Below are 23471 nucleotides of genomic sequence, written 5' to 3'. Positions count from 1 at the left end.
TTGAATCATGTGTCTCCTCTCCTCCATGACTGCCACATCCACACCCACCATCCCAAAGAACTGAAATGAATTTCAGCTTTAACCCTGTACCACACACATTCATGCTCTGAGAGATGGGAAAGGCAGGCTCAAGTGCCCCACAGCTACCTCAGCCACTGCAAGTCTCAGAGAGGCTCCATCACAGAAAGCCAATGTGAGAAGGGATCCCAGGGGCCTGGGAGCAGCTATTCCATAGCATGGACAACCATTACAACCAGGATAAAACACAACTGCGATGCCTCAGAGAGTGTTAGCCAAAATTCTCAACTCCAGAAGCAACTTTAGGGATGTGAAGCATTTCTTTGCTCAAGTAAGCATGTGTCCCTGAGCAGGCTGAGATCAAGCAGAGAGCTTCTCTGTGGGATTCCCCAGTGCCACCAGCCCTACTTGAAATCTGTAGCAGTGGGCAGGGGCCTGGTTAAGCAGCCTGGGCTCAGGGCTTCCACCGTGCATCTGGCAGGGTGTGTACTCGGTTGATCCAGCCAAAGAAAACCCAGTAAAACTCCACAGAAAGAAACAATGAAACTGTACAAGACTTTCATTCAGGGATAAAGTTTTAATTGCCAGAAGTCCATCAGATCTGCCTCTCTAAAATGAAACAGGTCAACAAAGTAACAAGATTGTGCTTCTGTAATCAACTAGTTGCAATTCTATAAAGTCATAAGAATGCTGAGTGAATTCAGTTAGAAAAAGTGCCTGCCACCTGCAGGTACTTCTTCAAGGTTTTACTCAGTAAGGTTTGTGGCAAATAGGTGAAATCTCCCTCTGCTGAGGCAGGTAACATGTCACAGGAGCAAGTGTGATCTGGGCAAACATGTCTTGAATAATTGGAAACAAAATGATGGTAAAACAGTTGAGTGAGAGCCAAAGGAGACTGCAAACTGCCCTGGAGAGCTCTCAACAGCTGAGGATGTGCTGCAAACCTGGCCTGCTGGGCGACCAAGAACAGTTCCCGTGGGCAGCTCTGGGCAATAAGTAAGAGCATGAAAATCCAAACGTGGATTGTAGGATATCACTCCTGCCCAAGGAAGATTTAAGGGGATGGATAAGGAAGCCACTTCCAAGGATTGCCATGTGTGCAGCTGATGTACCCAGCGTGCTCCAGCCCTGGGACCACCAGGGTGCTGCACTTGCACACTCTGCTTCTCACCTTGCTCTTTGCTGGGGGCATATGCCAGTGCAGCTGCAGGGAGAGGTACTGGTGAGTCACATCATTTGGGGAAGGAAGTGAGCTAGAAAGAAATGCTTGTTATTTCTGTTCAAGGGCTGGAGTAGATGATCTCTAATGGTCCCTTCCAGCCCCTACCATTCTATGATTAAGGAAGGGCTTCATTAAGAAGCAAAAAAGACAATTTAGTTTCTTAGCTTGATAAACACAGATTTTGTGATTCTGCATGGTGGAATGTCAACCCAAGCTGCCAGGATCCAAAGCCAGCCCCTCTTCTGGGGAATCATTCCAGACAAGGGGCACGAAACAGTGCTGCTTCTACTCAGGCAAAGGACATGTCCCCTATGCATCCCATACTATCCTCATGCTGCTCATCTTTCCATAAAGACTCAAATGTCCATAGCACTCTGCTGTGAGAAGGGAGCTCCAGAAAGCCTTACAGAATTTTTTCTTGCAGTGGGGATCTCAACACAATCTGTGTTACAGCACTCACTTAATTTCATAGGGATGCATCTCAGGAGGGCATCCCTCTAGCCTGTCCAGACATCACTGCAGCACGATCTTGAGTTTGCCAGCCCTGACAAGCAGCTGAGCCACAGGGAAAGCAGGAGGGCTTGAAGAATGAAAATGTGAATTTAGCTGAGCAGGCTGCCCTGCCTCCAGCTCAAACTATTTCCTTCTGTCTCAGCCTGATAACTGTGCAGTCTCCTAAATGCTTCTCAAATGCCTGCTGTCCTGCAGATCCCAACAGAAGCAGGGTGAAATAAAGCTCACAAAACGCTTGATATCTCTCTGAGCAGTCTCAGTCTCTGGTAGATTAGCAATACAAACAAACGAAGGCTTCTTGGAACTAGCCAGAGACTTTTGGCAAACCCATGTGTTTGTGACTGCTACCTTCACTGGAGACAACTGACACAACTGTCCTTTTCAGGCATTTTGAGCATTTCTGTATTATCAGCCACCTGGTCAGAGCTGTGGAGTCTATCCAAGGGAGGACTGAAGCTTGAAGACTCCTTGAAGAAGCTCTGTGGGTAAGACCCTTAAAAACCTGGATATTTTGTACAGAAATTATGTTCCTTGGCTGGTTTGTAAATGTTAATTGCAAACTATCTAGTGCTGCTGCCAGACAGAATTACCTTAACTGGGACTTAGGGCTCAAGGCATGGAGAGCCTCCCACATAAACACAGGCACAAACTGGAGTGCCTTTTTTTTTTTCCTTTTGAGAAAGTACTCCAAGCAGGCCCAGACACCTCAGCCACAGCCCTTTACAGGACAGTGGCTGTGACAGTATTGAGAAAGGTCTCACAGTTGAGTTGTCTGAACTACAGGAGGCCCATCAGCTTTTGAAGGTGTCCTCCTCAAGGGCTTCTTCAATAAAACTAGCAGTGTATCACTTGTGCACTGCAAAAGGTCATCTATTCCTCCCCAGATGTTTCCATCCCAACCAATGAAGGTAGGTGTTACAGACAACTGAAGGAGGATCAACAAATGCTGAGAAATAGGTTGATTTTCAACTACAATACCTTGTAGCCAGGTGGTTTTATCCCTGTTATTACCTGGAGAAAGGTGAACAGCAAAACTCTCTACTAGGATGTGGCTGCTCCTGAAATTCCCTCTTGATTTGAGATCTTGGGATTCATAATCCCAGGGCTTGATCCACAAACCCTGAACTAGCTGCTGTAAGTGGCCTAGCAGTTCATGGCTGGCCAGGCTTGTATCTTCATGTGCTGATTCACCCATCTGGAGTAAGATGCTAATACTATAGCTGTCCTCACGGAGAGTCCCAGCAAAAAAAAGCAGAGCTCTCCTTTCTATGTGTAACCATGGATTGACCCACTCCACCCAGGAACTGACAAGATGACAGCTTTCTTAAAGCAGACCAACTGTTTGAGTCAACCATCTGCTGGTATGTGATGATCTGCAGTTAGCAGTTAGTGAACAGATCATTTGAGGAGATCTGGGCTTTCACTGCTACCCTGAGCAGTCTAAAGTTCTATGCACTTTCCCTCTGGTTGGAGACTCTAACAAGATGCCCAGCTTCTCATCAGGAAAGGCCTGCTGCTGGCAGCAAGTTAGCCTGCAGGTGTTGCACGGGTGAGCTGCTCATCACACCCCCACTTATCTTTCCCTCTTGAACTGGTGAAAAGGAAACATAGGGAAGCAATGGATGCCCTGGCCTATTTTAGTATGGGACATGCTTTGCTTTAGTTTGATGGAGAAGGTGAAGTCCAACAAGGCTTAGCTGACCTCCATGGCACCCTGCTGAGCACCTGTGTTCAGACATCTGAAAAGCCTTGCTCTGCAGGGGTCCATAAATAACCCTGGCTGATGCCACCATCACTATGGTGGGGGTGGAAAGCCCCTTTCCAGGAGGTCCCAAGCCACTGCCTGGGCAGGGCACGTGTTTAGACTATTGCTCTGAAAAGAGGCAGCAGCACTTTGTGACAGCGTTGTAAATACCCTTACAGGCACTTCCAGGATGGCGCAGGCACAGCACCAAGATATGCCCTCCCCTGCCAGGGCTGCTTGCCCAGGGCACATCCCACACCAGACGAGCACACAGGAGCAGGCTGCCACTCTGCTTTGTGCTTGCTCTGATTCCCAGATTACCCTGGCAGCAGAAGCAGGTAACCTTACACCGTTTTGCTACTTTGTGGAAACACTGTGAGAGTGACAGGCACCTGAATTTGTTGACAGCTTTGATTCTGTCTTTATGCCCTGGGCATGTCTCTGCTGCTGGCAGCTGCAGTCCTCCCACCCGGGCATCTGAGGGCAGTTTCTGTCCCAATCCAGCAAACACTTACTGGATGCTTAATGTTACACAAATGAGGAATGCTTGCAAAGCCAATGGGATAGCCAACATTTATGCATACAACCAAATGTGCAATTTGGGTCTGAGCACTTTGTCATATTTTTGGCCTGTGTTTAAAAAAAAAAAAAAAAAAGGAAAAAGGATGAAAACCTACAAATCACATTTAAGCTAGCAGAATGATTTCTCAAGAAAAAACAATGACAGATTTTTGAAGTACTGAAAGGGTTGAAATAGCCTGAATAGGATAAAAATTGACACAAAATCTTACCACAACGCAAAAGGAACTTGAACTATTCTAATAAGAGTTTGCTTTAATGTTCGTGCATGTCTTCACATCCTGCTTTTGGCAATGGCCAGAAAAGAACTACCGAAATGCTGTGAGAAAAGCTGTTCTCATGTTATTTCTGGCCCTGCTGCTAATGCATGAAATCAGGACATCTCATGAGACAGACTGATATTCAAGCTTTTCAGGCTATTTTTCAAACCAAAAAAAAAAAATCTGAATATATATCTAAACTTCTGGGTTTAGTCATGGCTAGATCTCAAAGCAACAAGAAAAGTATCCCTGAGATCACAAGTCAAGCAGTCACATGATAGAAGAAAAGATAATAGTTGTATTCACAGAATCACAGAATCAAACAGGTTGGAAACGACCTCAGAGATCATCAAGTCCAACCTATTCAAATCACTTGGAGAAAAAAAAAACATACCTGCAAAGCAAATATTTGCTTAACGTGCTAAGATGGACGGCTGCTCATTCTCAAAATAACCCTTACTGCCATTGGGAAATTTCTGGAGCATATTCATAGGGTGGATGTGGGTTATGATGAAACCTAAAGTGACTGCAGACACCAGCGAGTGTCACAGGACTGGTACCAAGCTTGGTTGTGTGTGGCTCTAACCTGTCTAAAAATCATTTTTGATAAACACCTTCAGGATCCAAAGAAACCAGGGCTCTATGAATTATATGGTGCCCCTGCCAACTCCAAACAAATATGCTGTGTGTGTAGCCAAGGTCTTGGAGAATTATTTCCTGAAAACTACTTTAGAACCAGAAGGAATTAATGAAGATGTGCCAGCTATTTCCTTTGCTGGCTTGCATGCCTCAGCCTCACCAATAATAAATAGTAACGGTTTGTACATGAGTTATGCTGCTACACCTCATGTTTTGCACCCTGCAGTACTATCCTGTACACATGCAGGAAAGCACAGAGTATGAGCTTGTTGCCTTTCCTTGGGTATCAATGTTTGAGGCTAGCAACCACTATCAAAGCCAAACTGCATTTGAAGTCTTTGGCTTTAGCCTTTGCTAAAACACCATTTGGGTATCTTAAAACTATTTATGTAGATTTAACTTCAGTTCTACTAGAAAGGAGATAATACAGCTATCAGCACCACTTAAACGGATTAATATGATCGGCCTGACTTTTGCATCTGCTTGAATAAACATATTTATGGTTATTGGAAAACTTTAAGAAAAATTCTAAATCATTAGAGATTTATAAATTATCAGTTATGTAAGAATTAGAGCAGCTAGGGAGATGTTTTTATATGACTGCAAGCAATGAGGAAGGAGATTTTCAGACTCTGGCCAAAAACATTAGTCGCAAGTCATCTTTAGAAAAATCTTTCCACAACCTTGTTTTATCCTCAGATTTTCTCAGGCTTCCTCTGCAGGAAACCAACCTACTGCTGGATGATTCCTAAGCAGAGCTGAAGAGAGTAGGATCTCATGTCCCAAAGGGAGCTCTAGCCCAGTTGCTCTGGGTGCCCAACTCAATACAGTTTTTATAGAAAGTGGCATTAGCTTTGGGGTTTTTCTTCAAGACACAAAATCCGCTCAATTTATATCCATGTTGCCGAGGTAACATGCTCCAACTCTGCCTGTCCTCTCCAGGACCCAACATCTACTGAAAGAGCTTCTAGCCTGACTCAACCACACAAGGTTTTATGCCGTGCATGCAGCCAAGAGGCTGGGGATATTTTGGAGTTGTTTTTTTTTTTTTTAATGCAATAACTGGAGGGCCATCAAACCAAAGCATGTTATGACTACCTCTCCCTGTTTAAAATCCTAAAAGTCAGCCTGAATCTTGTATCTTTTCTGTCTTGCCTCCGGAAAACGTCTCAGATTTGGGGTTGAAAGTGAATACGCTCTGGGCTGACGTGTTGGGAGCTGCTGCCCCGTGCACAGCTTTGTTAGTGCAAGGGAAAGAGGAAACGTTTCTGCTGGTATTATTAACATGTCAGTAGCACTGATAGATTCCAACTGAGATCAAGCCCTCTTGAATTAGCCCTGTGCCAAAAGCCGAGTAGGAAGCAGAGAAAGGGGAGGAAGCGTTATTATTCCCATGTTACAGCTGCAGAAGAGAGGCACAGGGATTGCGAAACCCTCAAGGTCACACAAAACCGCGCGTGGTTCAAGTGAGGAATGGAGGCAGCTCCTCACAGATGTCCCTTCCACCCCCTCAGGCCACACACATCTCCCTGCCAGGTTAGTTCATATTTTCAGGTATTTGGGGATGCTCAAGAGTCCCAGGGGATGGGTCCCAGGCAAACACCACATCAGTTGCATTGTCCCTGCACATTACTGCACCACCTCGGGTTACACACACAGGCACACACACACACACATGTCCTCTTCTCTGCCTGCCCAGAAAGACAGACTTGAGCAAAAATTCTTCATGGTTTGAACCATTCTGCAGATCATTATTTAAAATCACAGGCTGACATCTATATCTGTAATACTGATGAATATTGGTGGTAAAAAATACCTTACTTTATGAATTCCACTGGAGCTAGATGGGAAAACAGGAATAAATGGTAGGGAATTCCATAACACAGTGTGCAGGGTTTGGTTTTGCACAAGTAGCTGAAGAAAAAGTGGAATTAGAATTATTGTTGCTATCAACTGTTTAACATTTGTCCTTGACTTTTTGAAGCAGTGATTTCTGCCATGTGACATGCAACCATTAATGTGAAATCTAAACAAAGCCACATTCATTTTTCAAACTTAGAGCAGCCATCAGCCATCTGAGATGCTCCATTAAATGGAATGGAATAATTCCCTAGCCAGTAAAGGCACCAAAGACATGAATTTCCTCATAGAATATTAAACACAGATTTTTAAAATCAGTTAAAAGAAATGTAATTTAAAAAACTGCCTGTAACACAGCAAAATTACCCATTTTTATTACATTGATACATTACACATAATTAAGAAAATCAGCCTCTTTTGGGAAGCTTTAACTCCTGTTTGCACAGAAACAAGGGCTCATGTACATATTCAAGGCTTGAGTCTCTGGCTTTGTAAGCCAGAATTAAGCAAAAACGAGCAGCAGAGAAGGGATGGTGCAGGCTGCAGAGGGCAGAGAGCTGAAGAAACCAAGTGGGTCATAAGAGCCAGGAGTGGGGTCTCCTATGAGAAACAGATTCCAGCTGGGTCCTAAGAGTATGAAAGGGAGAGCAACTCACACGTGAAGGAAGCTTAATAGCCAAGAGGCCTGATCTTGAGCCATTGACTCTGTCCAAGGCCAAACAGCAGAGCTTCTCCTGCTAACCACATCTCCCTCTAATGAACACTGCATTACACACTGTTGTCATTCCCAGGAAAAGCATCTGCCCCGTGGAGATGATTTCCAAGGAAAGGCAACAAACTCATACTCTGTGCTTTCCTGCTTGTCTACAGAATAAATGGCATCTGCAGGGTACAAAACATGAGGTGTAACATCTGGAGCCTTTTTGCCCTCACGGCTTCTAACAGAGCCCCCACAGAGCTTAACAGGCACTAGGAAAACACAACTCCTGCAAACACCCCCTTCCTCCTCCCGTGTCCACTGCATGCAGCAGCTGAAGCACAGCAGGGGCCCTATGGAAGGTACTTTGCTTTACATGACCCAAGGGATGGAAACCACAAAAATACAATAAAAATTGGAGGTAAAATACAGCAACAAGAGAAAATAATGCCCCTCAGCACCAGTCAGGAGCTTGTGTTCCTGACTCTTTGAGAGGTTTCACATGGAAGTAAAAAGAACTAAGATCTAGTCCTTGTTGTGTTATGAGATCTTGTGATGTTTCTGTTTATCAATTCTTAGGACAAAACATATCAAGAAGATGCAGAACAGAACTGGGTCCTCCATCCTCCTAGATGAAGGAACAGATGTGGATTGTTTGGGGTCTTTTTGTGTGTGTGTGGTTCAGGGCTTTTGCTGCCTTCCACTCACCCCAGTGCTTTTTCCAGAGTCTGAGGGTGTCATCAGGCACACCACCCCACGGGACCATCTGTTTCTCAGCAGAAATGGGACAGCACTGCCTGCTACAGCTCCTCCTGTCCTCTTCCCAAGTTTCGTAGCCCAGCTCCCTGCCTCCAGAATGGCCTCAGCTCCCCATGCCTGATTGCTCCCCACAGTCCTTGGCCCCATGGTTTGACAGTAAGTACATGTCATGGGACCAGCAGCACCACCGGCAAACCTGTTTTAGGGATGGTCAGTAGATCTCATATGTCCAGCATGATGAATCTGCTGCTCCCAAAGACAGAGAACTGAGCCTCCCTTGCTATAAGCCAGGGGCTGTTCTAGGTACTGGTCCTGCAAAATGTTCAGAGGGGACAGTTCTTCTTGCTTCCTCAGGATTTTATTTAACAAAACTCCATGTTACAAGATTTAACTTCATCCCTACTTTATTTCACCCCAGTGCTTTGGGGGCTGCCAGACAGAGCACAACAACCTGCTAAGGCTGCAGGTCTGACAGCTCTGGCTGTCCACAGAAGAGCAAACCCCTTGAAGGCACCATTTCAGCCAGCTTGGTTAACCAGGTTCATCCCTGTCTATGAGTGCCTCACAATGTCACTCAGTACTGATCCAGCTGCTGCCATGAGTGGCAATGAGTCTCTGCAGCTGGTTTCCATGCCAGTGTGGCTATTTTGTAGTGTTATAGAAAACACCTCATTCTGCATATTCCCAAGCAATTTCCCACCTGCCCAGCTTCTCAGGCCTTTCAACATACACATGGTCATAGTTATTTAGCCACCCAGCATGTCACAGCACAGAGTGTACCACGGACATAAGGAAATTCTTTGAATTTTGAACATATATGTTTACTGTGAAGGAATCTGCAGCAGAAGGGGGAGCTATGAGAATGCAATACCAAGAAAATATCTGCTGAAAGCGTTTCAAAACCAAACAGAACACAAAGCAAGGGACAAAAGCAACAATTTTTCTGAGTGTGCAAACCAGAAACAAGGAGCTTATTTAAGAGCATTGATGGGACTACTGTTTTTGGAGCCCTGCTCCTCACTGGGGAAGGAGGAGTGGGCAAAGCAATGCTTCAGCCTGCTCCAGCAGTGACAGATGGGCTCTGCGGGGCAGCCACTCACTGCAGGCAGCCAGGCTGGGGCTGCAGCAGGGCTGGCACTGAGGAACTCATGTCACTTGCATTCTCAGGAGCAAATTCTCCTCTCAGTCTGATAGCACAGTTGATTTTTTCCTGGCTTCTCTAATGAGACAGATTAGGCCCCAGAGCACCAGATTTAGTCTCTTTCTGCACGATATCCCCTGGAAAGGTGCCTTGCTGCCGCTTTCTGGCACGCCAGCCTGACCTACTGGCTGTCTGAGGCTGGGCACGTGGGCATGGATTGCAAGAGTGGTGCTGCAAAGACTGGCAAGGAGCTCCAGCCCAGCAGGTGCCCAAACTCCCCTTGCACCCCAGGCCCCCATCCTGCTGTGGGATGCATGGAAGCCCTGGTGCTCCCATCAATCGACGCTGCACCATCCTCAGGGGAGCCAGCTGTGGGCCGTGGTATGTGGCCAGCAGCTATGGACTTATTTTTCTGTGCACAGCCAGCTACGTAGCCTTAATTAAAAACACGAATCCCAGGGTTTGTATCACATTTGTGATGTTAAACAAGCTCTGGAAATAGAAACCCTGTTTTCATTTAAGCTTTTCAACTGTGATCTAAGTAATAAAATATGGAGGGGGCGGGTGTGTGTGAGATTTACATGTGATGATTTGGGAGATCTCACTGCTTTAGAGGCTTGTAAGGCGCCACAGTGCCAACTGCTCCTGCCGCTGCATCGCTACACTTGGCAGCGCCTGCCCTGCACAGACTTTTGTTTTTTTCCAGAGCTGCTTTCCAAATGCTGATTTCTGCCTTCAGCTCTCGTTGCTGTGATTTATTCTGGGTATGGATGTGGGATCTGCCAGGCCCTCAGCAACCTGCTGCCCTGGCTGCCTGTGCCCTGCCCAGCTCTGGGTATGCACAGCACACTCCCACTGCTCCTGGGGACTCCAGATGTCCTTGAGGACAGCCACGTACCCTTCAAGTGCAGACAGTGATCCCATGAGCCCATGCCTAAGTGGCACCTCCATCAAAGGCATGAGGGAGGATTATCTTTGCCTTCCCATTTCCTTCTGAGCCATCATGCAGAGAATGAGCCTCCATCCCACCACAGCTAGCAGGCCGGAGGGGAGGCACAAGGGCACCTGCTCTGTAGTCTTCTAGTGCATGGGCTGACCCTGCTCCTGAGGCTGCTTGAGCCTACATGGCCCACAGAAACCTGCCATGACCCACCCCCTTCCCTGAGCAGCTGGGGGCCAGAGCCTACACCTGCCCTGCAGTAGGGAATCACCTCTGCTGTGCAGAGAGGCTGGGAGAGGGGCATGGGATGACAGGAGGGCAGATACTTGTATGAGGCTAAAACCATTTGAGATAAACAGCTGAGATTTCCCATTTCCCTTTCCCAGTCTCCTTTCACTGTAGTACAGTTATTATTTACACCACCTCTCAGCTCGTGAGCAGATCACCTGGCCATGACAACACCTGGAGCTGTGTGTTTTGCAGCAAGTCTCTAAGAAGTGCATTAGCACAGCCTAACAGGAAGCATTTGTCCCGCAGTGTCCCCGCATGTATGTGTGTGTCCTGTCCCTCCCCAGCTGTTCACATTCTTTGTTTTCTGGGCCGGGGACTGACAGCAAGTTGGTGTTTTGTTTTGTTTGTTTGTTTTTTTAATTGGGGGTTCCCATCCTAGGAAAGGGAAGCCTTCAGTGCATTGCCCTTCCCTACAGCAACTAGAGAAAACGAAGTCGAGTCGGTAATCCCCGACGCCCTCTTCCAGAGACCCTCTTTCTCCAAGGCGTGTGACTGTGTGACGTCGCAGAATGCCCGTGACGTCACTGACCCGTGACGCAGGGTTGCGGAGAGAAGAGCAGGTCATGAGTTTCACCCCACGGCGGGGCACAAACGGTGCCGCGGAGCCCAAGAGGGGGATGCGACAGGCCGACGGCTGTGTCCGGCGGCAAGAGGCTCCGCCGTGCGCTGCTGCGGACCGGAGCGGCCGCGCCCGCAGCAGGTACCTGCCGCTGTGGCTGCGGTGTCGGGAAGGCAGCAGCCCCCAGCCCGCCTGCCCCCGCCGCGGACAACCGCATACCCGCTCCTCCCCGCTATGTCCTCGGGGTACGGAAGTGGAAAGAAGCCAGGGTGATGGCGAGAGGAAGGGACAAAGCTGGTAGCGGCTATGCAGACTCGGGTCCTTGGGCGTAATGCTAGCGGGGACAAGTACAGCAACAGGGAGCCCACAGGGAAACGAGGTGCCACGGACGGGGTGTGGGCCGGAGAGAGCGCGCATGGCGGAGTCCGTGGCGGGAAACGTCCCGCCGGGCCCGCGGGCGCAGACGGCTGCTGCCCGCTCAGCCGCAGCCGCCCAATAACGTCTGAATGACATCCTTGTAAATATTGACTGTGGCCATCTTCTCCGTCTCTGCGCACAGCAACCGAAATGTTTAGCCCGGCAGAGCCGGCGTCGGGCTGCTGCGGCACAAGGCGACAGAGAGATGTGGGACGTGTGAGGCGTCGAGGCCGGGGGGCTCTGGGGCTCCCGCAGACCTCGCTGGCGACCAAGCATCGTATCTCCTGAGCGTGCCGAGGATGCTGAAGGGAGCAGGATGTCTCCCGGCTTGGGCTGCAGTCTAGTCTTTAATTCTGACAAGGCCCCCCTAACAGAAGCAGGGAAGACACTCTAGAGACGAAGACGCTTTCTGGCCCAGCTTCAATAAATGCCAGTGCTAATGAGCGGCGCAGGGATGCAGCTGTCAGCACGGCCGCTGCCGGTCGGCTCCGCCCCGCGTCCCCGACGAGGGTTGCTCCCGTGGGCATCGTGACCACAGCCAGCGTTCTCCTCCGCGTTCCCCGGACCCTGTCCGCCCCCTGAACACCGGCGGCTGCCCAACCGTGCGCTGCCCGCCCCTCGGCTACCCCTCGCCGGGCTCCTACCGCCCCTCCACGCACCACCTCCCAACGCCGCGCTGCCCGGGCTGGGGTCCCCTCGCCGGCGGTGCACCCTCACCCCGCCCCCGCTCCGCACCGCCAGGAGAGGGGGAGCGGCGGCTGTGCCTTCGTGCGCCAGATCCGCGCATTTGGTGGTCGTTAAAAACAATTTGTTTCCCTCCCCGTTTGGGGAGGGGGAAATAGAAAATCATTCCGGGGGAGGGGGTGGGGGGGAGGAAAGGAGAGAGAGCGCGCGAGAGAAACACCAAACCCAACGGAAACTCCGCGCTCCTAACTATTGCGACACGGAGCGAGGAGCGCGGCGGAGGCTAGCGGCGAGGTGCGACGGGAGCGGGTCAGGCCGTGGGAGCGGACCGGGCCGAGGGGTTGTGGGAGCAGGCCGGGCCGCCGAAGCGGACCCTAGGATGGGGAAGGGGGGAGGGGGAGGGCAGGGCCGTGGGAGGGGCGGGCTGTTTCCCCCCCCTCGCGGGTGGGCAGGCGGCGCCCGGTGCCTCCGTGCTGCCCCCCCCACCCCCGCGCCGGTCTCGCCGGGCGGGTGTCGGCGTTTCGGCGCGGCTGCCCGGTGACCGCTGCCGCCTCCCCGCAGCGCAGAGCGAGCCCCTGCACCTCGGAGCCGGCGGCCAGCCCGACGGCGGCCCCCAGCTCCCCCACCATGAACACCATCGTCTTCAGCAAGCTCAGCGGCCAGGTGCTTTTCGAGGAGGACGCCAAGGAGAGGGAGCGGAGCGGCCGGCCCTACGTGGGGGTGGTGGAGGGGCCGCATCACGCCGAGGTGCTTCTCCCCGACAGTCCGTCCATCAAGGAGAGCCTCAGCCTGCGCAACCGGCGGACGGGGTATGCCGTACGCTCGTCTCCGCGCCGCGCACCGGCTTCGTGTGCCGGTCCCTGCGTGCTTTTACCGGCGCTCCCGGCAGCCGCGGAGCCGGTTTCGGGTTGCGAGATGGGTTTCGAGATGGGTCCTGCCCCACGCCCCCGGGTCCATACTCTCTGGGATTTTCATTCCACAGCTACAGTGGCAAATTCCTGTAATAGGTGATGCAGAGGTGTCAGAGTGAGCTGGAATGTGCCGGACAGAGCGCTCCTATCCGGCGGTGTTTGACCTCCCCCTCTCTACCAGGCAAAACGAAACCGGGCAGCCGGGGTTCGTGCGGTTTATATGGTGGAACGCTTCGTGTAATTAAAGGTCCCAAAACAAAAGCGGACGGTGGAACGTGTGAAACTTGAGGGACGGAGCGCCCGCGGAGACGACCCCACCGGTGGTGCATGGGCGGCCGGGGCTAAAGGCGGCCGGGCACTGCGCGGCCCCAGCACTTGTTCCGCCGTCCCGTGTGGTTTGCAGCCCGCTGAGAGAGCGGATGGGAAAGAGCTGCCTTGTCAGTGCGTTCTCTAGGATGGGATTTAAAATGCACGAGCGCGATGCCAGTCAAGGGCTAGGCAGGGCGATGTTCAGATCGATTTTGATAAAAAGGCAGCTGAGTTTGTGCCGTCTGCGACTGGGTGGTTGTGGTGCTTTTGTGATGGTAGAGGTGAAATAGGTGATGAGAGGATGTGTTAGCTCCGGCGCGTTCTCAGCCGTAGTTCAGACAGATGAAGTGGCGAGCACAACCCAGACATTTCGGGTCAGCTTGACAAAGACTAAGAAACACCGTCAGGAGGCACCGACGCTGAGAAATCTCGGGGAGCTGGTTTTACTGCCGAATTTCCACCTTAGTGATTGCATCAGCTCGTACTTGTAGCGGCGGTTCTGGTTGGTTGGAAGAAGGTCATGTTTCATTCGAATGTCATTAGCAGCGGTCGCGGCGGAGCTGGGCTGCGGTGGTAGCCCTGCACGAGGCAGCGCCGCAGTCGCTCGGCCCGGCTCGGCTCGGCTCTGCACTGCACTGGTCCGACCGGCTCGGCGCTGCTGGGCTCAACGCGCACGGCCCCTTGGCGCCCCCTGCTGCCGGCGGCGGGAGCCACCGCCGCCTGCAGCCTCCGCGCCGCCGGCCCCGGACCGCCTCTGGATTTTGCTTTCCATCCCCCGTGATTTTCTCGCTCGCTTTTTGTTTTCGAACGTGTTTTACAAAGAAACACTTTTTTCCTTTTTATTATTTTTCACTTGGACCTGAGTTATAATTACTCACGGTTTCACATTTTTTTTCCCTGGGAGGCCTGGGGTTTCGGGGGCGGTTTCGCGCAGAGAAATGACCCGGGAGGTGCTCGATGCCAAGCTTGAATATAAATGGCAAATAAGTTGGGGGTCAGGTTCGGTTGGCCGCTTTCTCCTGGCTATCTGTGGTGCGCGGCTGGGGCCGTGCGAGGCAGGCCCTGGCCTCTCCGCAAAGCCCCTTTGTACGACCGACCGCACACCTAGTAGGGGCCAAACGACGAAGGCATCGGGACACTCGAACCCCGCACCGACGGAGCTCTAACTCCGCTGAAATCCCCGCGGCGGAGACGCCCGGGCCCGCAGCATCATCGCTTCCATCGGCCCCGAGCCCTCCCCTCGGCGTGCTCCACCGGGAGTCCGGGGCAGCTGCGGGCCCGGGGCCATGGTTGCGGCCATGGAAGATCTCCGAGTATCCCCCGCGCAGGGTCAGAGCCGGGCAGCCCACCGAGCCGGGTTCCCCTTCAGGCACGGCGTGCATCCCTGCGCAGGGGAGCTCGGCTCCGTGCCTGGGACCGGGGTGGAGGGACCCGGGCCGGTGCCCACCGTCCCGGCAGCGGTCCTCAGCGTCCCTTCTCCGCGGCAGGGCGCGGCAGAGCGGCGGGAAGGTGCGGCACAAGCGGCAGGCGCTGCAGGACATGGCGCGACCGCTCAAGCAGTGGCTCTACAAGCACCGCGACAACCCCTACCCCACCAAGACCGAGAAGATTCTGCTGGCCCTCGGCTCCCAGATGACCTTGGTGCAGGTAAGGGAATCCCTTAACTTCACCTCCGGCAGCTGCTTTGGGGCGTTTCATGAAGGGAGGCGGGAGACAGGGACATAAGCCACAACCCCTCTGGGAGCTGAGCAAGAGTCAGCGCTCGGTGCCAGTGCAGACAGCAAAGCTAAGGGTCCTGTACACATCTTGCCCTCTGTTCTCCCCAGGTGTCCTCCTCCAGCAGAACTGTGTCCCCCAAACGGGAATTCCCACATATGACTATCTTGATTGGGGAAGTGCTAAAGGCAGCCGGCAAAAGACGTGCACTTTCCTTTGTCTAGGAAAAAACGCCCTCATCCTTTCATCTCATTCATAAATACAGTGGAAATGGTTTTGCTTGGTCTTTGAAAATCCTCTAGTTAAAAAAAAAAAAAAAGAAGAAAAAAACAGTAATGGGAGATTTCAGCATAGAATAGGAATTGTTGAGGAGGTTGTAAGCAGCTGTTCTTTCCCCTTTTGATAATGGGCTGGAAGGAGAACAGTTCTATTGTTCTGGTAATAATCATCACCTGTTGCACAGCCCTTAGCATTACCATACACACTGCCTGCAGAGGCTCAGCACGTAGAGACTGCCTCACAGTCTTGCAGGAATCGTCATTATAGCGTAATTAAGCATGGGGAGTAATTGTTCTGCTTGCAGGTAAAACTCCCCTAAAATGACTGGCTGCTTTGTGCAGTATGAGATATGAAACTGGCTGCAGGTGTTTATAAATCTTAGTTCTTTGTTCTCTTTGCCATCTGGCACTCTGTCACAGTGTGTGGTTAAATGCTGTTGGTTGTTGAGTGATGCTATCTCAGGTCTGGATGCTGCAGAGATTTATGTATTGTGAATAATCTAATTTCCTTGCTGTGAGCTACTGCTAGGTGCAGAAAATGAAGCACAGGTGTTTGTAGGATTGAGTCTGCAGAGCCCTGCCTAACACAGCATGTGTCATTTTGCAAAAGGACATGAAGATTTCAAAATAACATGAATTATGAGGAAAAGAAGGTGGTAATAGAGCATTAGTGTTTTGAGTGCTCTTTCAGAAAAGCCTGTGCTTTGAACTTCAGTGCTAGTAATGGGGAAATGGGAAACTTTTACACTCTAGTACCTCACTGTGAAACTATTGCACTAGAAAAAACATTATAGCTTTGACAAAAATAATATTAATGTCTCAGAAAATGCCAGTTATAACTGGAAGAGACAGTTAAAACAACTTCTCTTGCTTTTAAAAAATGCTCTTGAAAGCTTTGCTCAGACTTTTAAAAATAGGATTACACAAACACTGTCCATTCAGGGCCACAATTCAATAGGAGTAGTTTATTGGATTATGGCTGTTAGAATATTCTTGTATTTTTACATGAGATTTAAAACATACATCCAGAACCCATGTTGGGAGACTTTCCCATTAATGGCATCTCAGAGAATTCTTTTATAAATGCCTTGGTGCAAACAGACAAGGGGGAAATTGGGTGGGTTTTTTTGTAGTATTTCTCTTGTGGCAGCTTTGATAAAGCTTGATGGGGAAATGCTGTTAGTCTCTATAAAAGTGTCAAGTGAGCCATGGCTGTTGTTTCACGGAGTTTTACAATCTATGTAAGGTGTAGAATAAAATTAAAAAGAATCACAGAGGACTACATTTATCTTTGTTAGACTACATTGACTCAAGGGCATTCATGCTGAACCTGACTTTGAGCAACCTTATTTCTATGAACTAATATTTGAAAGAGCTGTGCAAAACCAGCACATCTATCTTCATTTAGAAGCACACCATCAGAAAGAAACCCCAGATGTTTCTTCCATCATTTGGGTGCAGTGCTCTTTTAATCCAGGAATGCAATAGCATCTGTACGAGAGGTAAATACATATGTTTGGCAACAGCAATAATTCCTGAGCCTGAAAGAACAAAACAGCACACATCTCACATCGACTTTTTGGATGCCCAGAAAAAACAAGACTAATCCAGATCAAAATTCTTGTTCTCTGAGGCTGAGAGAGAAAGTGCCAGGCTGTGAAATCAGTCACACTGGGTACACCTGAAACAGTTTCCCCAAAGTTTGTGCTCTTTCCTCTGAGTGGTATAACCAAGAACAGGCTTAGGACTAGGTATCTATTGGAAAGCTTTACTTCTGACCCAGGAGGGGCACTTTGTTTGCAGAATCATCAATCAGGGTCTCCTGTGATTGCTTTTCTAATGTAGACATCATTGGAGACACAGGAATTTGAGTATGATGTTTTCTCTGGGTTCAGTGCTTTCATGTTTGCTGACCTGTCTCCTGTTTTCTACTCTTCTTCCATTTCTTGGTGCTGTCTCATGGTGTTTACTCTTGGAGGGAGTGTACACTTGCCCCTACAGCATTCCGCTCCCGTGGAGGCTGTTGTCTGCTGATGTTCCCTCTTCCCAGTTATCACTCATGTGCTGACACCTTGTTGTTGGAAGCCCTTTGAGTTTCTGCCAGAATGCCAGTTAGGGAATGAATGGTTGAGGTTTTTTGGTTTTCACCTGAGTGCCAGCCTTGGAAAAGGTCATCAGCTTTAGCATCTGTCTGAAAGGTGATGTTGGTCACAGGAATATTGATAATGTAGTATAGCTCTTTTCCATGTGCTTTTCTTTCATCTAATGTACCTTATTCCAGTGTGTACCATCTATCCAAAGGGGCTTTTGCAGAACTGTGTCATAGGTAAAACCAATCCTTCTGTGAGACAAGGAGATGAACATCCATCCCATCCAACAGTTTTCTACTGTTACTAGGCTAGTATCTTATTTCAATTCTTCCACAATTTCATTTTCCCTAGTTTTTCTATCACCCAGTTGGCTGATTGTACATTAATTTATTCTGCTTCACTAGTACTTTGGCCTAACCCCCTGTTCCTGAGTGCAGTGATGGGACAGCAGTGGGGCTATTCCAGCTGCATCTCCAACAGCACTGCAGAAGGAATGTCAGACTCTTTCAAGGAGGTAGGACTTTGCAGGAATTGTAAATCATCTTGTTTCTTAATAAGTAATAGCAAAACCTGGGGCAGATTCTGCATGGAACTATTCCTGTGCAAACCAATGAGGTCTTCAGGAGTCCTCATGGCAAATGTTATTGCAGCTTTCAGTCCAACAGCCCAAAATTTTCTACTTCCCCAACTGCCAGAGCAGGAAACCAAGAAAGTAATGTAGGTTGAAAAGTCTTTTTATGTTTTATTCCAATTAGAGTCTAATTCAGAATCCAATAATTTGTCCTATTAATATGCTACATTTTCATTTATATTATTACCACAGTGCTTGATTTATTTTATTTTAAATTTCAGTTTAGATGTTCTTGTGAAATGAAAAAGAAAAATGGCTGCATATTCCATCCAGAAAGAAATATGAATGGCTGTATGGCTGAGGAGACTTTTTTGCAATACTTAGATTAATGTATTGCTCATGTGCTGCTACAGATTTAATGTGCTTCAGATTCATAAAGACATATCTGTATTACTGGAGGAGGAGAATCACTTGATTTCTGTTTCCTTTTTGAAACTTTGACCACTTTTAAGCAGTGAGACAGCAAATTATGGTAAAATTGAAGAGTCGCCACAGAAGTAAAGCCAGAGGGTCAGTATTTCATGATGCTGATACAAGTACCTGGTGCTCTTTGGGAATGGCTGAGCTGCTGTAAAATATGAGTGCTGGAAAGCACATCCATCATCGTTCTCCGTGGGTTTTGTCTTTTTATTTCATGCAGAATGACATGATTGTTACTTTATGAGAACAGTGAGTTTCATCATGTGTTTTTTCAAGATCCTTAGTTCTTTGGGATCTTTCTGAGACTAAGATTTTCCCATTGGCTTGTATGTAAATCGTTATTTTGTGCTTTTTTTCATTATTTTTGGAGGTCACAGTAGTGTAACTCAGGACCATGGCAAAGGATGGATGGCTTTTGGCAGTTCTAGTTGTTTCTTTTCGTAGTAGCTGAAGTAAGTGTGGTGCAAAGAGGCACTTGTAATGAGTGGGACCTACAGCAGTAGGCATGTGACTTTTTAAAGACCACATAGGTGCACCAGGTAACATTTGGGGCTGGTTGAAATGAGTGACAAAACTGTCCTTGGCTTTAAAGAAGCCATAACAGCCTGCAATAACCCAGGCGGTGGCTGGAGGTCAGGGTGAGCTGTCTGGTACAGCCTGTGGCCACGCAGCCTCTTCAGTCCATAGACCTCAAGATTGTCCAAGACTGAAGAGTGGGACAGATGTTAAATCCCTTCATGTCTGAGATTCAGGATTTTTCTAGTAACATACATCAGTGTTCAAGAGCAGGAAACCACCCAGAGATACAACTCCATAGATCTAACCTAAAAATCTCTTAAGTGGATTTGCCGAACTTCCTTTCAGCTTTAATGGGCCTTGTTGTAATTGCATTTGGAATAAGAGCCTCTGGAGTGAGTCTGCCACTTTGTGCTTTAGCAGAAAGCTTCTCTTGTAAATGCTGACTTCAGGTTCTTTCATAATGATCAACTACTACTATTTCCACCTCTTATAGCAGAAGTCTTAAAATGTGACTCATCTTTTCATACTGATATGAAGCAAAGCATTGGCATGGGAAGAATGAGCCCAAAATAAACCAAGTGTACCATGCAAAAATCACTCTTGCTATATTTAATTGCTTTTATGTATGAGTCACACTAATACTACCCTGTCTTTCTTTCCTGTATATGGCACTTCACTGATGAAATATTTCAATATGTAATGAAATGGAGCATAATGAAATCTTTCTCGTGAGAGGTTAGAAAGCTGTCAGTTTTGTAAGATGTTGCAATAACTGCTGTGATATTCAGTGGAACTCTGGATTGATCCATCTCTATCACTACGTACTTGATTTCAGAGTTCTACTAAATCATGCAGCAGGCAGGTGTCTGCTGCTTCAGCTGAGCAGTCTGGAGACAGTTTAATGGTGTTAGAAAGTGGATGGATTCCAGCCCACCCTTTCTGTGACAATATGATGAATATAAGTAGGTAGCCCTGGAAGAGGATGAAAATTACTTACTCCTCTCTGCCAGCTACAGTTTTGGTCTTCTAACCTGTCATAGTAGACTACATGGTTTGTGAAGTTATGTGTTTGGCATCTGAGTGCTGATCCAGGGCTCAGTGTATTTTTGGTGGAACCCTGTTTTATGTAAACATGGTTTTAAGTAAAATCAAAGTGACAGGCTTAAGGTGCTGCTGTTGAGTTCTAGATGGGACTCTGAACTGCAGTTTTGGTTTTCCTTTATGCAGATAGTCGTGGTGGTTTTTTTCTCATAATCGCCCTAGATTGAGTATTGATTCAGAGCAATTAGTGATTTATACAACCTTAGCTACAAAAGACACATGGCAAAACTAGGGCAAAAATCCAACACTGAGGCCTACAGTTTGGCTCTCTAGTAGGTGGGGTAGCATGTATTGATAAAACATGTGTTAACTTGCTTCTCAGGTTGACGTAAATGAACTGGTATGATCCTTCCCAGGTCAGAATATGACTGCAGTGGTCTCTGGCTTACTCTGTGTGCACTTTCACAACCCAAAGATGAGAGTGGGGCTATAGACTCCCAACATTCTTTACATTCTCTTGTGCAAGTATTGCTGCTCTGTCTCCTTCTTGCACAGGGCCTGTCAAAATATAATTATTCCTGCAAGGAGCAGATAGCATTTTTAAGACCTGATTTATCATTAAACAAATATTGTTAGAGTGTAGGTAGCTTTCCTCTACTTTTGCTCATAGTGAGGTTATTGTAAGGTCGCTCTGTCAGTGTCAGTATTTCCTTTTATATATATATTTTTAAGTTAGAGTAAAATCAAGGCCAGCATTTTCTCAGGTGGGTTACCATGCAAAGCCACTGCAAGTACACATGTCCCATTGGTGATGTGATTAGCACTGCTGGCACAGAAGACTATGCCATGCCCTTTTGCTCCTTTGGTGTCTAAGGCACTGTGAAATCCTTCTGTTTGAGCCTGACTTTCTGGTGACCCTGTATGATAGAAGGATGCATGCAAATGTCAAACTCTAGAAAGTGCTCTGCAGCTGAGAAAGAAAACTGATTCCACACAAGGTGTCTACTAAACATATTCACTGTTTTGTTTTTTTTTTATTTCCAAAACAGAAAGAGTTCATAAAAGCTACTGCTCTGCAAAGCAAATGGTTGATTTGTGCAATGACTCCAAGATGTTGCATCTGTGTAAGACTTTCACTGCCTGTCAGAGTACTAAAAAAGCGTGAGGGAGAATTTGGGCTTTTATATAACCAAATTCTGAATGGCTTTTTCTCACTTACACCCTTACTGCAGCCTACATAAATGTCAAAGGCAAATTGCTGAATAATAGCTGTTTTAATTTAGAAGGTTAGTGACACACCAAAGGTTCATATTGGAAGTTGAGGGCACTACCTTTAAAGTAAAATAATTTTCTAAAAATAATAAAAAAAGATTACTATAAAGTGAGTATTTTTGGACACTTTAATTAAAACCTTGTTAATAATAGGAGTTTGCTAATACTTGTGAAGCATAGAAAGCCTGAATCTGCCTTCTTGTCTGAGTGATATCACTGAGTGGTCAGTGATAGCTTCATGGACTCCTGTTCACATTTCCATTGTTTGTCACTTTCTTAGGGCATACATAAAACTCATGAAAACTCTGTGGGTTAGATTTGTCTCTCTGCATTACTTTCGAGGGAAGCTAATGCATTAATTTGTATGCAGGTATCAAACTGGTTTGCCAATGCAAGACGTCGGCTGAAGAACACTGTCAGGCAACCAGATCTTAGCTGGGCTTTACGAATAAAGCTGTACAACAAGTATGTTCAAGGAAATGCTGAGCGACTCAGCGTGAGCAGCGATGACTCATGCTCTGAAGGTTTGTTTGTGCTCTTTCTCTCAGTTTCAAACCGCCTAAAATATATTTAGGAAGTATCAGATACTCTATTAGCTCTGATTTCTCACAGAATGCCCTCGGTGGATCCTTCCTTACTTTTTGTGAAGTAGGTGACCTTTTTTTAGCTCCCAACTATTACTCAGCCTTGCGAAGTGGGATTGTGTAGGTTAATCGGAATCGCAGGCTGGTTGCATGCTATTTGCCTGTTTTATGTAATATTGTTACTAGAAGTGTAATTGGTAGTTCATTAGATTCTACAAGCCTGGTCCTTTAATCTGTCTTAAAGGAAAAAAACCCACATTTGTTGGTTTAAGGAAATGAGAACTCTCTTGACTGTTAATTTCCTGGGCTGTAGCAAATAGTCTTAAATGTTTTGTACTATTCAGGAGAGCCAAATTTCTAGTTATGGTAGTAAGAATTCAGCTTGTTCAGACAGTTTTTTAAATGCTTATCACTGATTTAGAACAGTTAACAGTTTTTTTTTCTACCTGCCTTGTGTTGCTCATGAAGAAATTAGACTCAGAGACTGTTTTGTACAGTTAATTAATTTGCAATAGCTGGAACATCTGAGAATCCTGGGAACAACTACAAGCAATGTGTGAACAGAAGCAAATGAAAATCACTGCCTAATGATGAAGTCTAAAGTTATTATCTAATTTTAGTTATATTTATAGCAATTTAAGACCTGTGTGTTTCATGTATTACTGTATCTTTGTTCTTTTGTTTCCAGATGGAGAAAATCCTCCAAGAAACCATATGAATGAAGGGGGATATAACAAACCAGTTCATCACACTGTGATTAAAACTGAAAGTTCAGTAATAAAAACAGGAGTGAGACCAGAAACAAGTGGCAATGAGGATTACGTGTCACCCCCCAAATACAAAAGCAGCTTATTGAATCGTTACCTGAATGACTCATTGAGACATGTCATGGCTACTAATGCAGCTATGATGGAAAAAACAAGGCAAAGGAATCACTCTGGTTCATTTAGTTCCAATGAATTTGAGGAAGAGCTGGTGTCTCCATCATCATCAGAGACAGAAGGCAATTTTGTCTACCGGACAGGTAAGGGATCCTTTCTGCATCATTCCTAAAACAGCCAGCTTTGGTGGATGGTGTCTCCTGGAATGTCTCGTGATTGTGCCTTCACTCATGAGAGTGAAGAACCCTTGTCCCTGCTCTCGTATGGAGAGTCCATAACTCCCTATCCATCCTTTTGCATGAGAGTAAATCACTTCTGTCCATGCTTTCTTATGAAAGTGGATATTCCTGTCCACCCTTTCAGTCATGGGAGGAGTTCTGTCTGCACTATTGCAGTTAAATGCAGTTGTTGATCACTAATGAAGTTGGTTTGCTTTTTGAAATGGAGCTATGGGGCTGATTTATGAAAGGACGGAGACCGTCTTTATCAGCACTAA

General features: G+C 47.5%; 1 protein-coding gene across 1 annotated transcript in view; it reads left to right on the top strand.

Annotated features, from left to right (window-relative positions):
- Window positions 1-12950: 12950 nt before the first annotated feature.
- Window positions 12951-23471, top strand: part of MKX (mohawk homeobox) — a 43074-nt gene continuing 32553 nt past the window's right edge. The window contains exons 1-4 of the mRNA XM_054390185.1: window positions 12951-13132; window positions 15031-15190; window positions 21881-22034; window positions 22783-23118. Of these exons, the coding sequence (XP_054246160.1) occupies window positions 12951-13132; window positions 15031-15190; window positions 21881-22034; window positions 22783-23118 (832 nt within the window). The remainder of the gene's footprint in view (window positions 13133-15030; window positions 15191-21880; window positions 22035-22782; window positions 23119-23471) is intronic.

This window comes from Indicator indicator, chromosome 20 (assembly GCF_027791375.1).
Source record: "Indicator indicator isolate 239-I01 chromosome 20, UM_Iind_1.1, whole genome shotgun sequence".
Lineage (NCBI taxonomy): Eukaryota > Metazoa > Chordata > Aves > Piciformes > Indicatoridae > Indicator > Indicator indicator.
This window is presented reverse-complemented; position numbering and strand designations above follow the sequence as displayed.